This window comes from Panthera leo, chromosome B1 (assembly GCF_018350215.1).
Source record: "Panthera leo isolate Ple1 chromosome B1, P.leo_Ple1_pat1.1, whole genome shotgun sequence".
NCBI classification, from domain to species: Eukaryota; Metazoa; Chordata; class Mammalia; order Carnivora; family Felidae; genus Panthera; species Panthera leo.
The window spans coordinates 193,249,351-193,269,453 of NC_056682.1; the positions used below are offsets into that span (position 1 = coordinate 193,249,351).

General features: G+C 38.7%; 1 protein-coding gene across 4 annotated transcripts in view; it reads right to left on the reverse strand.

Annotated features, from left to right (window-relative positions):
* Positions 1–20,103, reverse strand: part of CC2D2A (coiled-coil and C2 domain containing 2A) — a 163,652-nt gene that overhangs the window by 8,173 nt on the left and 135,376 nt on the right. For all 4 annotated transcript variants that reach the window (XM_042936859.1, XM_042936858.1, XM_042936860.1 and 1 more), the window contains 4 exons: positions 18,127–18,330; positions 10,881–10,970; positions 8,927–9,040; positions 7,343–7,477 (listed from right to left, as the gene is read on the reverse strand). In XM_042936859.1, the coding sequence (XP_042792793.1) occupies positions 7,343–7,477; positions 8,927–9,040; positions 10,881–10,970; positions 18,127–18,330 (543 nt within the window). The remainder of the gene's footprint in view (positions 1–7,342; positions 7,478–8,926; positions 9,041–10,880; positions 10,971–18,126; positions 18,331–20,103) is intronic.

Here is a 20,103-nt window from a genome sequence, read left to right on the forward strand (position 1 = left end):
TTATTAAAGTCAGACTGCAAAAGGAAATTGGAGTTCAAGTTTGGGCACATCAAGTTTGAGATATCTGACATCTATATGAAGATGTTGACGAGACAGTTGGATATTTCAGTCTGAAGTTCTGGGAGCTAGGTGAGCTAGAGATACATTTAGAGATCATTAGCATATATATGTTCCTAGGGAGAAAGTATAGATAGCAAAGATGCTTGACGAACTTGCTTTGAGCTTCTGCTCTTTCAAATTTGGAGAAATTAAAAAAAAAAACAAAACAGGAAAGGATAGAAGTGGCAGTCTGTGATGTAGGAGGCTTTGATACTTGAAATTCAAGAAATTGTTTTAAGAAGGCAGGGTCTTTAAGAATTACAGTTTGGCTGTTGAGTAGGGAATGTGCAGAAGAGTAGTGGGAAATAGTGTTGGAAAAGTTGAAGTCAGATTATATAGGACTTTGAAATACAAGGAGAAAATTTTATTCTTAAATCTGTATGTAGTGAGGTACTTCCGATAAGTACTTTTTAAGCCATAGAATGATGAAGCTGAATGTTCAGAAACTTAATCAGGTATTAGTGTACCAAATAATGGATTGAATTGGAGGGATTATTTATTTATAGTAATGCAGGGTGAAGCAATAACGGCATGGCCTGGGAAACAGAACAGGTAGAACTTATATGACTTGGTATCTGTTAATAGGATTGAAATAGGAGGAAGCAAGGGAGAGAGAAAATCAAGGACCATTCTGAAGTGTGAATCTGGGTAATTGACATCCATAGAAATGGGAAGCCAGGAGGAGGAGCTGGTTTTGGAGACAAGGGGGAAAAGATTGGAGTTTTGGGTGTGCCAAGTTTGAGATTTTGATAAAGCAGTTAGGAGTCTGGAAGTCAGTTGAAAATTCAGGATCCAAAGATTTTGGGGCTAGTGACAGGATTATAACTTCTCTGCCAGGGTAACCTAGATAGAGCTACAATTAATAATGATAGGTATGGTACTGTAAGAAATCTAAATATAGAATCTTCAGGAACATCTACTTTTAAGGGGTAAGAAGAGCTAGTGAAAGAAAACTAAGAAACTTGCAGAGAAAATGAAAACCAAACAGTCCTTTATCTGTAAACCAAGGAGGGGGAAGTGTTCTTTTCATGAAAAGGGTATTAGTCATGTCATGTGCCATAGAAAAGGAGAGGAGAATGAGGAATGAGAATAAACCATTGGATTTATTTATCCATTAGCAAAACAATGGTGCTTCTCAGAGTCAGGGGAAGAGGAGCTAGATTATTAAAAGGGTTAAAGTCTGAATGTACTGAGAATGTAGAAGCAGGGGATATAATTAGTAATTGAATCATTATGGAAGCAAAGGAAAGAGGCTCAATGGTACAAGCACACCTCTGAGATATTGTGGGTTTGGCTCCAGACCACTGTGATAAAGTAAATGTCACAATAAAGCAAGTCAAATGAGTATTTTTGTTTCCCAGTGCATATGAATGTTATGTTTACACTATACTGTAGTCTATTAAGTGTGCAATAGCATCATGCCTAAAGAAACAATGTATATATCTTAATTAAAAATATTGCTAAAAAATGCTAACCATCATCTGGGCTTTCAGCAAATTATAATCATCGATCACAGATCATCATAACAAATATAATAATAATGAAAAAGTTTGAAATATTGCAAGAATTACCAAAACATGATACAGAGACACAAAGCGAGCAAATGTTGTTGGAAAATGGCACTGACTGACTTGCCTGGCAGAGAGTTGCCACAAACCCTCAATTTGTAAAAAACATAGTACTGTGAATGTAATGGAGCTTCTTGTTTCTTGAGGTAGGCCTGTATTGCTATAAACTTGCCTCTTAGAATAGCTCTTACTGCATCCCAAAGATTTTGTTTGTCATTTTCATATGTCTCCATGTATTTTTTAATTTCCTTTAAAAAATATTTTTAGTGTGTATTTATTTTTTGAGACAGAGCATGAGTGGGGAAGGGGCAAAGAGAGAGGGAGTCAGATTCTGAAGCAGGTTCCAGGCTCTGAGCTGTCAGCACAGCTGACATGATGGGCTCACAGCCCATCCATGGGGCTTGAACTCACAAACTGCGAGATCATGACCTGAGCTGAAGTCGGACACTTAACCAACTGAGCCACCCAGGTGCCCCTTTAATTTCTTCTTTGATGTCATGGTTCAACCATTCTTTGTTTAGTAACATTTTATTTAGCCTCTATGTATTTGTGTTTTTTCCAGATTTTTTTTCTTGTGATTGATTTCTAATTGCATAACACTGTGGTCAGAAAAGATGTATCATATGATCTCAGTCTTTTTGAATTCATTAAGACTTGTTTTGTGGCCTAACACATCTATCCTGGAGAAAGTTCCATGTGTACCTAAAAAGAATGTGTATCCTGTTGTTTTTGGATGGAATGCTCTGTATATATGTTAGGTCCACTTGGTTTAACGTGTCATTCAAAGCCACTGTTTCCTTGCTGATTTTCTGCCTGGATAATCTATCCATTGATATAAGTGGGGTGTTAAAGTCCCCTACCATTATTGTATTACTGTCAATTTTTTTCCCCTTATGTCTGTTAATAGTTGCTTTATGTATTAAGGTGCTCCTATCTTGGTTGCATAGATATTTACAACTGTTATATCCTCTTCTTAGACCATTCCCTTTATTATTATATAGCATTCTTTGTCTCTTGTTATAGTCTTTAAAGTCTATTTTGTCCAATATAAATACTACTACCCCAGCTTTCTTTTAATTTCCATTTGTATGGTAAATGTTTTTCCATCCCTTCCTTTCAGTCTTCACGCATCTGTCAGAAAAAATCATTTGAGCATGCTTCCCCATGGTATGTTATTTTTATGCTAGCTTCTAAAGAAGCTAGAAAGAGAAGAACAAAAAAGTCCAAAGCCAGTAGAAGGAAGGAAATAATAAAGATCAGAGCAGAAATAAATGAAAAAGATAAAAAAAAAAAGAAAAAAGAAACCAGGAGGTGGTTCTTTGAAAAGGTAAACAAACAATTGATAAACCTTTAGCCAGACCCATCAAGGGAAAAAAAAAAAAAAAGGACTCAAAATCAGAAATGAAGGAAGAGAAAGAACAACTGACCATAGAAATTATTTTAAGAGAATATTATGAAAAATTATATACCAACAAACTGGACAACTTAGAAGAAATGGAGAAGAAATGGATAAATTCCTAGAAATATGTAACTTAAAACTAAGTCAGGAAGAAATACAAAATTTGAACATACCAATTACTAGCAATGAAATTGAATTAGTAGTCAAAAAACTAACAAAAGTTTAGGACCAGATGGCTTCACAGGTGAATTCTACCAAACATTTAAAGAAGAGTTAATACCTACTCTTTTCAAACTATTCCAAAAAATAGAAGAGGAAAGAAAGCTTCCAAATTCATTCTACAAGGCCAGCATTACCCTGATACCAAAATCAGACAAAGACACCACAAAAAGAGAAAACTACAGGCCAGTATCTCTGATGAACATAGATGCAAAAAATCCTCAACAAAATATCCTCAAACCAAATAAAAAATATATTTAGAAAGTCATTCACCATGATCAGGTGGGATTTATTCTAAGGATGCAAGGGTGGCTCAATATTCACAAATTAATCAACAGAATACATCACATTAACAAGAAAAAGGATAAAAACCATATGATCATCTCAACAGATGAAAAAAAAGCATTTGGCAAAGTACAACATCCATTCATGAAAAAACTCTCAACAAAGATTTAGAGGGCACATGCCTCAACATAATAAAGGCCATATATGAAAAACCCAAAACCCACATGATACTCAATGGTGAAAAAACTGAGAGCTTTTCTTCTAACATCAGGAACAAGGCAAAGATGTTCACTTTCACCACTTTTATTCAACATATACTGGAAGTCCTAGCCATAGCGATCAGACAAAAAGAAAAGGCATCCAAATTGGTAAGGAAGAAATAAAACTTCCACTATTTGCAGATGACATAATGCTATATAAAGAAAACCCTAAAGATTCTACCAAAAAACTCCTAGAACTGATAAATGAATTCAGTAAAGTTGCAGGATAGAAAATTAATATAAAGAAATCTGTTACAGTTCTATACACTAATGAAATAGCAGAAAGAAATTAAGAAAATAATCCTATTTACAATTGTACTAAAAATAATAAAATATGTAGGAATAAACTTCACTAAGGAGGTGAAAGACCTGTACTCTGAAAAGTATTAAACATTGACAAAAGAAATTGACACAAACAAATGGAAAAATATTCCCTCGTCATAGAGGGAAGAACAAATATTGTTAAAATGTTCATACTAGCCAAAGCAATCTACAGATTTAATGCAATCCCTATCAAAATACCAAAGCATTTTTCATAGAACTAGAACAAATCCCAAATTTGTATGGGACCACAAAAGACCCCGAATAGACAAAGCAATCTTGAAAAAGAAGAACAAAACTGGAGGTATCACAATCCCAGATATCAAGAAATACTACAAAGTTGTAGTAAAGCAGTATGGTATTGGCACAAAAATGGACACATAGATCAGTAGAACAGAATAGAGAGCCCAGAAATAAACCCATGCTTATATAGTCAATCTTCTAAAAGGAGGCAAGAATATGCAAGGGGAAAAACAAATGGTGTTGGGAAGACATGCAAAAGAATGAACTGGCCCACTTTCTTACACCACACACACAGAAAAAAACCTCAAAATAGGTTAGAGGTCTAATATGAGACCTGAAACCACAAGAATCCTACAAGAGAGAACCAGTAGTAATTTCTCTGAAATTGGCTGTAGCCACATTTTTCTAGATATGTCTCCCGAGAGAAGGGAAACAAAGGCAAAAATAAAATACTGAGACTACATAAAAAAAAACAAAAACAAAAACAAAAAAAACCCGTGCAGCATAGGAAACAACAAAACTAAAGGACAACCTATAGAATGAGAGAAGATATTTGCAAATGACATATCCGATAAAGGGTAAGTATCCAAAATACATAAAGAAAGAACTTATATGACTCAGCACCAGAAAACAAAACAAAACCCCAAGTAATCCAATTAAAAAATGGACAGAAGACATGAACATTTTTCCAAAGAAGATCTACAGATGGCCAACAAACATTTGGAAGGACTTCCAGTATCACTAGTCATCAGGGAAATGCAAATCAAAACCACGATGAGATAGCACCTCACACCTGTCAGAATGACTCAAATCAAAAATCTAAGAAACAAGCGTTGACAAAGATGTGGAGCAAAAGGAATCCTTATGCACTCTTGGTGGGAAGGCAAAGTGGTGCAACCATTGTATGACTGTATGGAGACTTCCCAAGAAATTAAAAAGATTTGCCATATCCAGTAATTCCACTACAGGGTATTAACCCAAAGAATATGAAAACACTAATTCAAAAAGATATATGTACCCCTAAGTTTATTATAGCATTATTTACAATAGCCAAATTATGGAAGCAGCCCAAGTGTCCATCGATAGATGAATGGATAAAGAAGTATTTATGTACAATAGAATATTACTCAGCCATAAACCTTGCCATTTGCTATGACATGAGTGGAGCTAGAGAGTATATATGGTCAGAGAAAGACAAATACCACATGGTTTCACTCATATGTGGAGTTTAAGAAAACAAGCAAAGGGAAAAAAATAAAAGATCGAGAGACAAATTCTTAGTTGTAGAGAACAAACTGATGACTACCAGAGGGTAGGTAGGTGGGGGATGGGTGAAATAGGTGATAGGCATTAAGGAGTGCACTTGTGATGAACACAAGGTGATGTATGGAAGTGTTGAATCACTATATTGTACACAAGAAACTAATATCACACTGTATGTTAACTAATTAAATATTGAAATAAAAATGTTTCTAAAGTAAAAAATATCTTCTATAAATATAGTACATTTGTGTTTCATGAAACGCTATTTGAACATTAAAAAAAAAAAACAAAAAAAATGGATATCACCTTACCCCTGTCAGAATGACTAAATCAAAAAGACAGAACAAGTGTTGACAAGGATGTGGAGGAAAAGGAATTACCGTATTATCCGGTAATTCCGGTACTGGGTATTTCCCCAAAGAAGACGAAAACAATTTGGAAAGATATATTCACCTCTTTTATTTATTGTAGCGCTATTTACAATAGCCAAGATAAGGAAAGAACCCAAGTGTCCACTGATAGACTGAATGGATAAAGAAGATACGGTACATATATATACAATGGAATATTACTGAGCCATAGAAAAGAATGAGATCTTGTCATTTGTGATAATTTGGATGGACCTAGAGGGTATAATGCTAAGTGAGATAAGTCAAACAGAGAAAAATAACATACGACTTTAAGCGTATGTGGAATTTAAGATAAGTCAGACAAACAAACCAAAACAAAACAAAACAAAAAAACCCAGACTCTTAAACACAGAGAACTAACTGGTGATTGCTGGAGGGAGGTGGGTTGGGGGAATGGGTGAAATAGATATAGGCGATCAAGAGCACATTTCTTAAGGTGAGTACTGAGTAATCTATAAAATTATTGAATCATCGTATTGTACACCGGAAGCTAATATAACACTATGTTAATGGTACTTCAGTACAAAATACACATTGGGGATGCATGCTCAAATGATTTTTCTGACAGATGCCTAAAGTTCAGAGACCACTAAGGTAGAGAATGATGATAAAAAGAATGACAGCAGCTAGTAAAGAGTTGTCCCTGTTTGTTAGCTGCTTTGCATTGATCATCTCGTCTGCAGCTTACAACACTCTACAACATAATTGCTACCATTGTTACCTCCAGTGAAGGAGCTGAGGCTGTATGACATAAGAAACTTTCCCAAGCTCACACAGCTAGTAAGTGATGACACTGAAGTTTAAACTCCGGTACTCGGACCTTGTAACTCCTGCTTTTAACCAGTCTTCTACAGTACCCTTCGTAATTAAGTGTGCCTCCAAAACTGGGTGTAACCAGAATCACCTGGTCGTCCTGGGAGTCTGTCTTTAAAAGGGGAAGGGAAGGAGGAAAGGGGCGGGGGAAGAAAAAGGAAGAAGGATGGAAGGGAGGGACCCAGTTTTCCCAGGTGGTAGATTTGCCTCACTTAGCTCTCAAAACACACTGAGGACAGAGCCAGGACACAAAGTCAGGTCCTCTGCATCTAAGTTCTATATATTTTCCTTACCCTCATTCTTCTCAGCTGATCAGGCGGCTAATTCAACTAAAAGTTATTACTGTTGCCACTGTGCTTGATACTACATTTAACTGGTATATGTATATGATTATGTACATTTTTTTGATACATAAAATAGTAAATCAGGTCAATTAAAAAGCCATCCAATGGTAATACTTACATTATCGGGACCTATTAAACAGCCCACACTTTTTAAGGGACAGAATGTATCGAATTGTCCATAAAAATGTCCACTGCAGGGATTCCATATTAAATAGTGACTTTGCTCCCGAGTTAGAACATAGGCAGTTGGACCCTGAAGGAAAATAGTCATTAAAACAACTTCCAACTAATTATGCAATTGAAGTCAAGATTAGTTTGCACACACAATTCGTTATTTTAGTTGGACCCCTAATTTCTAAAATTAATGGCTAATGGTGGAAACTAGTTTGAAGTTCTAGGTTGCACTGGATTTAAGAAATGAAATCAAATGTTCCTTTTTGCAAAATGCACATATCTGCTACTGCCTTGTAATAGACCAAACAGGGATAACTGATTAAGTATTGAGAAGGCGAACGATTCTGCCTGAGTACTACATTAACTAGTACTTGATACACTTTTATAATTATGTAAATGCATAGAAGATGTTTTGAAAAACATACCAAACTGTTAACAGTGAACACACCTAGGGGGTGGGTGGGTTTGGGGGTTGAGTCTGAAGAAGTACTTTAAGTTTTTACTCAGAATACTTGAGTCTTACTGGATTTTTTTTTTTTTTTTTTAATTCTCATAGCGAACATTTATTCATTTACTGCTCCTGTATGGATTTGCTTTACTGCTCACAACAGCCTTCTGGGGAAGGTAGGGTAAAAATTATATCCTAGTTTCCTTAAAAGCTCAGAGTTGTGAACTGACTCGCTTAGAGCCACACAGCTCATGAGGAATAGGCAGAGCCTTGAACTCGGGTCTTGTGACTTCCTAGCCTAGTGTTCTCTTCCTTTTACCAGGCTCTCTGGAAGATGATGGTGGAGAATGCATCCGTTTTTCGGATGTGATCCTACCTGCCTAGTGGCAACTCGTGCTACTTAATTCCTGAGGAGTCCTAGAGCCCTGTGGCCTCTTGTCGATACACTCTTTGGATACACTGCTTCAATTCACGTGAATTTTCTAAACTCGTACCCCCAACTACCCCAAACGCACCCCAAATTGAGGCATATTTGCTGTGGGCTGGGGAAACAAATTCTAATCGCTTGCTGTCTCCAGTCTAATAAAATGAACAATAATGATACCAGAAGATAGCTGCTAACATTCTTTTCTTTGCTGCTGAGGTTGTCTGCTCTGTTCTGCTGTACCTGCTGCTTAGTAGCAGGTGCCTGAGGAAGCAGCGGGCATGAGAAGGGAGATCTCTCACCTTGCCACTGGTGATCTAACACTAGATCACTAAGGGAATCAGAATTCTTAGCAACATGGGCAGGTGTGGGCTCATACTACAAGGACAGAGTCAGGTGGGGCCTTTGAGTGGTCAGCGGTTCGGATTTGCCGAAAAAAAGCCCCTGATCTGAAGCACCGATCAGAGTCCAAGTGCCACTGAAAAAACGATTTCATGTCTAATCACTGGTTCTCTCTGCCCGTAATGGAATCTCTGGGCCACTTGCCTTGCAACTCGAAGGATCGCGATGCAAATTAGTACTGTTCATTTTCTGGAACATAACAGCCATGTTAGACAACTACAGTCCTCTGTAGGAGCCAGCCTGTGTGGTCTTACCTCAGGAATAGCACTGCCCATCACCAGCCAGGCCTTTTTACCCAGGGAGAGAAAATAATTACATAGTAAAACCGCATGCTCTTCTTCGTCTCCTGCCAGGAGATCAAGAAATTGCTGACAGGAAGAAAAGAAAAATTACACTGTGTAGGTTGACTGCTTCATTCTGGATTGGACATACAGGATTTTTCAAAAGTCACTGTTAAAATTAGTGCCTTAAAGTATAAATAGACCTATTTTAAAAATCTGTTTCCAGATTTTGATACTATGTTTTAAATCATTAAAAAAGAAAAACACAGTGGCGACTGGGTGGCTCAGTCGGTTGAGCGTCCAACTTCAGCTCAGGGCATGATCTCGCGGTTTGTGAGTTCGAGCCCCGCGTCCGGCTCTGTGCTGACAGCTCGGAGCCTGGAGTGTGTTTCGGGTTCTGTGTCTCCCTCTCTCTCTGCCCCTCCCCTGCTCATGCTCTGTCTCTCTCAAAAATGAATACACATTAAAAAAAAAAATTAAAGAAAAACAGAACACTTCTATCGGACATGGTATTTTCTCTGACATCGATTCCATGGATTCCTAGAATCAACACTATGAGTAGGGGAGACAAATTTCAAAGTTTTACTCTTCATTTTGAATTTATAGATAATAGCTCCCTGTGTGTTGAATATGTTTTTAAATACTATTTTTAGAGCAGTTTTAGGTTCACAGCAAAGTCGGGAAGAAGAAATGTTCCATCTACCTCTGTTTCCACACACTATCAACATCTACCTACAGAGTGGTCTGAGTGTTAATAATGGAGGAACCTACAGTGACATGTCATAATTAATTACCCAAAGTCCACAGCTTACAGTAGGGTTCACTCTTGGTGTGGTACATTCTATGGGTTTTGACAAATGTGTAATGACATGTACCCATCATTAGAGTATCACAGAATTTTCACTGCCCTAAAAATCATTTGTGCTCTGCTTACTCATATCTGCCCTTTCCCTGCCCCCAAATTATTTTAAGCATATTGCATGCATTACCTCATTTCATCCTAGAATAAACCCTTGAGGGAAGTATTCATCTTCCAGGTTTATAGATGAGGAAAGGAAACACAGGTGAGGTAATACTTAGGAAGCGGTAAAGCCAGTCTGGCTCTACGGCACACGAATTACTCTGTCCTTTGCATATTTTCTTTAGATGTCTTGAGGTAACGGAAATGTTACCTCTAATATTGTCAACATTATGTTGCCAAAATAGACTGGGGAGCAAAAATTTAAAGTGTACTTAAATTTCAACAAAAATAATAAGATGTGCTTAAATTTCTTTGGTTTAGAGCTATCCTTAACGGGAGTTGTATAACATAGTTTAATTTTATGCAAACACAGCACCACATGAGATCCAGAAGCAGAATACCTGTGATAAGGTATGTGTTCGTGTCCTACTACCTAGGAGCCATTTGGATGTAACGTAACATACATGGATTGTAAATTCCAGGAGGGCAGAGGCCATGTTTATTTTGCTCATAGCCACAGTTTAGTACAGTGTGTGATATGTGGTGTGTGACCAGGAAATACATACTGAATCAATAATGACACGGTTTGCCATAAAAAGCCCATCAGTTGTGGAGTATGTAATTTCCAAATGTAATATAGAGTGTCATTTTGATTTTTTTTCTCTCAGTGAATAAAGCTGGGATATTGCTGAGGTAATACTGGGAGGCTAAATCAGTATTAAGATATCTGAAGTACTTTTTATTATTATTTGTACAAATAACAAAAGTTTTTCTTAATTTCTGAACTTGGGCAAATTGAACCAGAAAGACAAAATACTTCAGAATTTAGCTCATCCTGCCAAACAGATGACCAAATGGATTTTTATAAGGACTAATGAATGTTGCAATTTAAAATTATACGAGCCTTTGGCCAATATTCAGTGAAGTCAGCTCAAACTGGTAAATCTGTGAGGGAGAACTACTTACGTCAGATGTGCTCCACAGGTCACAGATGCCAGCAAATGAAACAGTGTCAGGCAAGAAAGGAATCAATGACACATATCGGGCCACCAGTTCCTGTTTAAGCAAAAAAATAATTAAACAGTTCCTGTTTGAAAAAATTAATTTCTGATAAAATAGATACCTAGATATTCGACCTCATTTTCTTGTAAGAGTTCTATATATCACAAAATTGATGTGTGCGGAATGAAGTGAGGGCTAAGTGCTTACCAAGCTAAGTGTTGTGTTAACACTCATTTCACCCTCTCCAAGCATCCTAGGAAGGAGGTCACTGTTAATATCCTTTTACAGATGAAGACACTGGCTCCTAGGTCTCTTTGAAATGTTCTTTTTTTTTTTCCTGCACTTCCTTACTTGATGGTATAGGAAGACTTTCTTTTTTTTTTTTTTAATTTTTTTTTATGGTTATTTATTTTTGACAGAGAGAGAAAGAGAGAGAGAGAGAGAGAGAGAGAGACAGCATGAGCGGGGGAGGGGCAAGAGAGAGGGAGACACAGAATCCGAAACAGGCTCCAGGCTCTGAGCTGTCAGCTCAGAGCCCGACGCAGGGCTTGAACTCACAGACCTCGAGATCATGACCGAGCCAAAGTTGGAGGCTCAACCAACTGAGCCACCCAGGCACCCCTAGAAAGACTTTCTACAATCATCTTGTATTTTCTCTAGCCCAGTCCAAAAAGCAGCCACTTCTCCAAGGAGCTTTTTAGAGGGTAATCGTATTTAGAAACAAAGATCAGGGCATCATTGTAGTTATAGCTCCTATTCATGCAACTTCTAAGGAGGTTGAACATCTTTTTCATATGCTTACTTGGCCTTTCAAGTTTACACTTCTCTGAATTAAAAAAAAAAAATTAATCTTTATTTTTGAGAGAGGGAGAGACAGAGTGCGAGTGGGGGAGGGGTGGAGAGAGAGTGAGACACAGAATCTGAGGCAGCCTCGGGCTCGAACTCAGGAACTTCCAGATCATGACCTGAGCTGAAGTCGGACATTCAACCGACTGAGCCACCCAGATGCCCCTCTTTTTTGTTTGTTTCAAAGGAGAAAACTTGTATGGCACAGCCATTCCTATCCTTGTTGAATTAACAGAGTGAAACAGTGATTTTTAAACAGTTACAGCTGGTTTCTCCCAAATGAATCTCACCGTAGTAGGTTGGTAGGCCGGTCAGGTCACAACCCCCTAGTTTCGTTGTAAGGAGACCCACAGGCTATGAAGAAAGCGCAGCTTTTCCAATTGCTACTCTTTCATTCACGTGCTCAGCTGAGGTGCACAAAACATAAATAAAACTTCTAACAAGGAATCCTGCCAAGAACGAGACCAGAGAGGGTGAGCAACCCTGCCGAGCTCAAGAGATGCAGGGGCCCTGGGAGAATGGCCCTGGAAGAATGGCTTTCTCCAAAGGGCTGTCCCACTACTTTTCTTCTCAGCCTGTTCCAAACCCAGCAAGCTACCTGCTTGGTGAGGGTTTGCCTGGTTAGGAACGCCGCTCTCTTTTCCTTTGGAAAACCTACGAACCTCCAGGTCTCTGTCTTCGCTCCCGGTAAGCACGGGTGGGGGAGGGGTGCGGCGGTGCTGCTGGCCTCGGGCCCCGCACCAGGCACCGGTCTTTGGGGGAAGGGCTCGCTCTGCTGTGGCGGTGGCCGGCACGGCCCCCGTGTGCACTGTGACAGCAGTCCACTGAACGGGCTGGGAGGTAGCCGGGCCTTGGACGTGTCTGCTTGGAAGAGGGCTCTGGTGGTAGACGCGAGGTTTGGCCCAATCCTTCAGGCCCCGTCTGAAGCCTCTTGTGTCTTCTCTGAACTCAAAGAATAAAAGACATTCCTACCCTCCATCTCATCACCAGCCCAACTGGCTATAACTAGGGGAAACGGCCCCTGGCTGGCAGGACAAGTCCCACCGTGAGTTTCTATTTCAGTATTCTGCACGTTTTGTTACTGATTTGCAGGTGTTTTTAAAAATATGTTCTAGTTGGTATTCCTTTGGCTATTATATATGTTGTAAACACCTTATTTGTGGCTTTTCATTTCCTTTGTGGTGTCTTTTGATAAACCCAAGTTCTCACCTTTTTTTTTTTTAAGTTTATTTACTCAGTTTTGAGAAAGAGAGAGAGAGAGAGAGCAAGCAGGAGAGGGGCAGAGAGACAGGGAGAGAGAGAATCCCAAGCAGGCTGCTTGTTGTGATCTCAGAGCCGGTGGAGGAACTCAGTTTTAAGAACCGTGAGATCATGACCTGAGCCGAAACCAGGAGTCAGACTCCCAACCCACTGAGCCACCCTTGTGCCCCTAAGTTCGCACTTTCAATATGGCCAAATGTATTTTTCTTTTTCTTTATAGCTTGTGCCTTTTTCTATCTTATTTAAGAAATTCTACCTCAAGTCATACAGATAAAAAATGCCTTCGTATTTAGGGACACCTGGGTGCCTCAGTTGGTTAAGCCTCCAACTCTTGGTCTAGGCTCAGGTCATGATCTCACAGTTCATGAGATTGAGCCCCACATCAGACTCTAGGCTGACAGTGGGGAGCCTACTTGGGATTCTCTCTCCCTCTCTGTCTGTTCCTCCCCTGCTTTCTCTCAAAGTAAATAAATCAACTTAAAAAAAAAAATGCTTCCATATTTAAGTACTCAATCTATCTGCCCTTGAATGCTGTGAAGTAGTCTATTTTTATTTTCCCCATATGTAAAAATCAATGATCCCAGTGAAATTTATGTAATAGTCAGTCTTTTCCTTAGTAATTTCCAATGCCAGCTTTGTCATGTGTCAGGTTTGAGTGGGTCATATTTGAGTGGACTTTTTATTTTCCATTTTTCTGTTATCTGTGTGTCAATACCATTTTCCTTTAATTACTATGGTCTTGTAAGTAGTCTGGGTATATGGTGTGGCAAATCTTCCTACCGACACCTTCTTACTCCTCCAGATGTCTAAGCTACTTTGACCCTTTGCACTGCCATATAAATATTAGAATCAGTTTGTCAAGTTCCACTATAAATGGTTTTAAACATCTAGTTTGACAAGGCTTTGTCTTTTTTTTTTTTTTTTAATCTTTTTAAAGGTTTTATTTACTTTTGAGAGACAGAGAGACATACTGTAAGCAGGGAGGGACAGAGAGAGGGGGACACACAGAATCGGAAGAAGGCTCCAGGCTGTGAGCGGACAGCGGTGGGCCCGATGTGGGGCTCAGACCCACGAACCGTGAGATCATGACCTGAGCCAAAGTCAGACCTGAACTGACTGAGCCACCCAGGCACCCGGACAGTCTTTGTCTTTTAATCAGAAAGTTTAATCTCTTTGCTCTGATTGTGATTACTGGTAAACATTTCGGCCATTTTAACCACCCTATTCTGTACTTTTTATTTCTCATACTTTTTTCTGTTTCTTTTTTTTCTCCCTCCCCACTTTCTTCACCCCCATTTCATTACTTATCTCCTGTTAATTTTGCAAGTTATACATACTTTCTTTTATTCTTTTAAGTGATTAATCTAGGAATCTCAATGTGAATATTTAACTTAAACTCTAAAAGTTAATAAATACCTTGACTCTCCTCTTGGGAAATACAAGTGCATTAAAATATCCTCATCAATCCTGTCCTGACATATACGCAGTTTTTTCCAGGATTTTTGTTTTGTCACTACTTTTCACCCTCACTTCTGTTATTACTGATATGAAGACAATGTCTGTCTCCATTTACTCACAAGTTTCCCATTTTCTTTATCTACTGTTTAGTGTCGCACCTAGGATTTTCTGAGAGCCTTCCTTCTCTTTGAAGGCTATTTTTTAGAAATTCCTTAAGTGAGACTCTTTTGGTTGTAAATTCTCCCAATGTTTGTGTGAAAGACAGTTTCACTGGATATAAATGACGAGTTTGATGGCTATTTTCTTTCAGCCTTTTGAAGATATTCCTTCTCTGACTTCATTTGTGCAGCTGAGAAGTTGATTGGTCGGATCATTGTTCTTTTGTAGAAAATCTGTTTTCTCTCCAGCTGCTTTAAGATCATCTTTGTAGTTCCCTGTAATATGCCTAGATTTTAATTTCATTTTATCCTGTGTAGGGTATATTGGGCTTCCTGCATCAGAGGATTGTTGTCTTTCGTCAAATCTTAACACATTCTCAGCTCTCTTTGAACATTGCTTTTCTCCTTTCATATATGATTTGGTGTTCCTCCCTCTGTCCTCCATGTCTCTTAACCTTTCCTTTTCATCTTCTGCTTTTTGGCTATCTCTGTGCTATATTCCAAGTAATTTCTTTGCATGTAAATTCCAGCTCACTAACTCTCTGTACTTACCTGTATGTAACTTAAGTCTGTATTTAACTGTACTTAATGTTCTGCTTAAGCTGTTTGTTCACTTTCTATTTTTAATGATTTTATATTTCTGTAAGTACTATGCAATATTTTTGCAATCTGCCTATTTTTCTTTTGTTTCATTTTCAATTCCCTAGATTTATTAAACATTTTTTTTAATGATTACTATTTATTTTTGAGAGAGACAGAGCATGAGAGGGGGAGGGACAGAGACAGAGAGAGAGAGAGACACAGAATCCGAAGCAGGCTCCAGGGTCCAAGCTGTCAGCACAGAGCCCAACACAGAGCTCGAACCTATGAACCACAAGATCGTGACCTGAGCTGAAGTCGGACGTCCAATTGACTGAGCCACCCAGGTGCCCCTCAATTGCTTAGATTTCTTAAACTTATTAAACATATCTATTTTATAGGCCAAGTCTAATAATTCTAATATCTGCAGTCTTTGTGGCCCAATTCTGTAGTTTGTTGTGTTTGCTAACTCTTACCCTCTTCATGGTGACTTATTTCTTTTTCAATGATCATATGTTTGTGTTGTTTGGAACTTTGGAACTTTTTTTTTTTTTCTCTTTAAGGCTGAGTTTAAAGAGCATTCTTCTAGAAAGATTTGTGTTTCCTTCTGACAGGGATTTAGGGGCATTACCAACAGGGAAATACTTTCAATTATATTTTCAGCTGAAGTTTTGTTTGGTCATACAGGTAGTGTGAATTTTAGTTCCTGGTGTGAAAAAATACAACTTGGTTATTGGGAATTCCTTGGGGAGACTTGTCTTGTTTCTCTTCCATCCAGAGTCAAGGCTGAAACAGGCAGGATTCCTTCTGCAAAGCAGGGTATTTCCTGGCTTACTCATCATTGACATTACCTGTCAAGAGTCCCAGCTCTGCACCCGAGTGTCTAGTTTGACCCTCCTCCCTGCCCTGGCACCATACCTGGCACTACCTCCTTCCCCGATCGCCCTGTGGCTTGCTAAAGCCCAGGTCCAGGCATTAGGAATAATCTGACAACCTCAGAGCAAACGCTATTCCAGGCTGTCACCCGTGTGGAATCTGCTTTGTTGTTTCCTGGCTCTGACTTTCCCCCTCACCTTATTTCTATGTCAGCCATGATTTTAAAAATGGTTTAAATATTTTCTTCATCACTCCTCTATGTTCTCTCCTGGGAGAAATTTTTTTTCCCTTTTACTAGAAGGAATAGAAGGAGTCCCTATTATGGTTTTTAATACAAATTGATTAATAAAAAAAGTAAAGGAAATGTGGAACACAGGTGTTTTGTTGTTTTTTTTTTTTTGATATATCTATATCTGCAAAAAGATACACCATCACCTGTTGCTAAATTATCATGTTAATGACTTATTAGCAGCAACTACTCCCTATACTATCTACTCTCTAATGATAGTTCTGGGTTACAGTATTCACTTAAGAATGGTGAATAATCATTCTGTTAAAATGCCTGTTGAAAATAATCCAATTAAGAAATAGGCAGAAGGCATGAATAGACATTTTTCCAAAGAAGACATACAGACGGCTAACAGGCACACGAAAAGATGCTCAACATCACTCATCATCAGGGAAATACAGATACCACCCCACACGTGTCAGAATGGCTAAAATTAACAACTCAGGAAACAACAGATGTTGGTGAGGATGTGGAGAAAGGGGAACCTTCTCACACTGTCGGTGGGAATGCAAATTGGTGCAGTCACTCTGGAAAACCATATAGTTGGTTTCTTAAAAAGTTAAAAATAGAACTACCCTACAACCCAGCGGTTGCACTATTAGTATTTACCCAAAGGATACACAAAAGTACAGAATCGAAGGGGTACATGCACCCTGATTTTAATAGCAGCACTATCAACAATAGCCAGACTGTGGAAAGAGCCCAAATGTCTATCGACCGATGAATGGAGAAAGAAGGTGTGGGAAATATACACAATGGAATATTACTCAGCCATCAAACAGAATGAAATCTTGCCACTTGCAATGCTGTGGCTGGAGCTAGAGTGTATTATGCTAAACGAAAGAAGTCAGAGATAAATACCATGTGATTTCATTCATATGTGGAATTTAAGAAACAAAACAGACGAACATAGGGGAAGAGAAGGAAAAACAAGATAAAAACAGAGAGGGAAATAAACCGTAAGAGACTCTTAACTACAGAGAACAAACTGAGGGTTGCTGGAGGGGAGGTGCATGGAGGATGGGCTAGATGGGTGATGGGCACTAAGGGGGGCACTGGTTGGGATGAGCCCTGGGTGTTGTATATAAGTGATGAATCACTAAATTCTACTCCTGAAACCAATATTGCACCATATGTTAACTAACTAGAATTTAAATAAAAATTTGGAAAAAAAAAAAAAAAGAATGTTTAACAGGCAGAGATGCGCCTGTGTACTTAGTGGCCCAGCATGGATGTGCTCTGTGGTCCTGGCTTACATGCTGTACATCCTCAAATCTTGGAGATAACGTTTGCTTAATTTGAATTCAATGATGCCTATAATATTAAGTATAACACTGAATAGTTATCTTGCTATAGTAGAAAGTGCATGAGTTCGGAAGTCAGAGGCCTAGGTTCAAATCCCAACAAAGTGACGGAGGACACGTAATGAAGACGTTGCTAAAGTGTAAAGCATCTTCCAAAGGTTAATTTCCGGCACTCAGTATAGTGCCCGGGACACAGGAGGCACCCACAACTGTTCACTGAAAGAATGAACTAAGGATTATTACCCTCTCTGGTACCTTCAGACTTTTCTACAGAAAGTGAGCTTCACAGTAATAAAAAAAGTGTTAATCATTTCTTTCACCACTGATGATCTCGATAGAGTGACTATCTTAAGTATTATAAAATATGGTCGTTATAGGGCAATATATTGAAAATTTAACATATTTTTAGCAGCAGCCCTAATTGGCCATGGAATACTCACTGCCGTTGCTTGTGGGTTGTTGGGGCAGGCCTCCAAGAGCTCCTGTGGAGGGTTTAATGGCTTGAGGTAACGAGTGATAAAGACGGTTTTTCCACTTATGTCAGTCACTGTTGTGAGGCATTGACGATGTGGAAACTTTAAGGCACATTCAGCTTGAAACTTCTCCGTTGCTTGTAGCAATTTCTCATCTTCCTGAGAATCAAACTTCACAAACAAAGACTCCATGGAGTTTACATATGATTACGGGAGACAACAGTAGGATTTGTTGAGATCTTACGGTTAACAGGAACTACATGTGTGCTTCAGGAACTACGATTACGTGACCCCTTACAATATCGTCATGCCCTGGTGTCCCTAGGGCTTTATTTAATTATATTTATAATCTAAAAATTAGATGGATTCATTAAATACTTAAAATATATTGAACAGGACTGAAAGAAAGTAGTCAACAGGCAAGCAGCCCTACGAAAACTAGAACAGCCTATAAAATGTAAACTGATGTACTAATTCTGATTGATGAGAACAAGCAGTAGCTTTATATGTATTTTGACATTGGTTTTAGAGGGGAGAGGGGCTCAGTAATCTAACGTGTCAAATGCAAAGCTCGAGCAACTCATGTCAAATGCACAACAAATCGACAGATATATACTGATGTGTTAAAAAATGTTAAATCCACAATGGATGTAATACGGAATAGTAATGGGTCTCAGGGAAAAAAAGAAGCAGAACTAGCATCAAGTGTATCATATTTATCTTAAGTGGGTCTCTGATCCAAGATGAGCTACCAATTCCCAGACTTTTAAAGATTTTATTTTTAAGTAATCTGTGCACCCAACGTGGGGCTCAGGCTCACAACCCTGAGTGCCCCAATTCCCAGACTTTTAGTAGTAACTTAAAGCAGATGACACGGAACAAATTCTAGTTGCCTTAGACACATGTTGTAATTTTTCCCCTAAAGCGATTACTAAAGAATAGCTTGCCAAAAGCAGATATTTAAATGTTTTTACAAGATTTCTGTTGCTTAGTATAATAACATATGCATGGTTGCTTATATTCTGCAGTGTTTCAGGACAAACTCAAATAAGATTGTATTAGGAAAGTTAATTTTTAAGTAGGATTTAGATTCTAGGCAGTGCTTGAAAATCTGTTTGTTTTGAGAATGGAAATGCACCCAGCTATCCTTCTCATACTCTGCTTTATTATTATTATTATTATTATTATTAGCATTCAAAACCACTGATATGTTTACTCTGTCTCCCCCAGAGAATAAGATTCTTGAAGTCAAAGATTTTGTTTCTATCTTATTTTTTTTTTAATTTTTTAACGTTTATTTATTAATGAGAGAGGCAGAGCATGAGCATGGGAGGGCAGAGAGAGAGGGAGACACACAATCCGAAGCAGGCTCCAGGTTCTGAGATGTCTGCACAGAGCCCAACGTGCAGCTCGAACCCACAAACTGCGAGATTGTGACCTGAGCTGAAGTCGGACGCTTAACCGACTGAGCCACCTAGGTGCCCCTCGATCTTATTTTTTTTTATCTCCAGTACCAAGGATACTACCTGGCACATAATACCTAAAGGAGGCGTGTAACAAATATTGTCGAGTGAATGAATGGGAAGACAACCCGTGACTTTTTTCTGACTTGGGATAGAATCTAGGCTATCCTAATTATTCTTGATTTCTGTTACACTGGAGCTAGACTGTGGATCCAATTTCTAATTTGATTTCTGTATCCCGAAAAATTGGGGTAGTGGTTGTGGGGGTTAGGTAGGATGTAGGATGGAGACGTTTCCAGATGCCTCCTATATACTCTCACGGGGTGTCCCCGACATCCGAATCCGAACATCTGACTCAGATTGATCTGGTACCACCTACCACTGAGCATAGTGGGAGCTGCCCAATGTATGGTTATGATGGATATATAAACAAATGAAAAAGGCGAGCTTCTGAGACTTTGGCATGGGCGTGTCACAGACT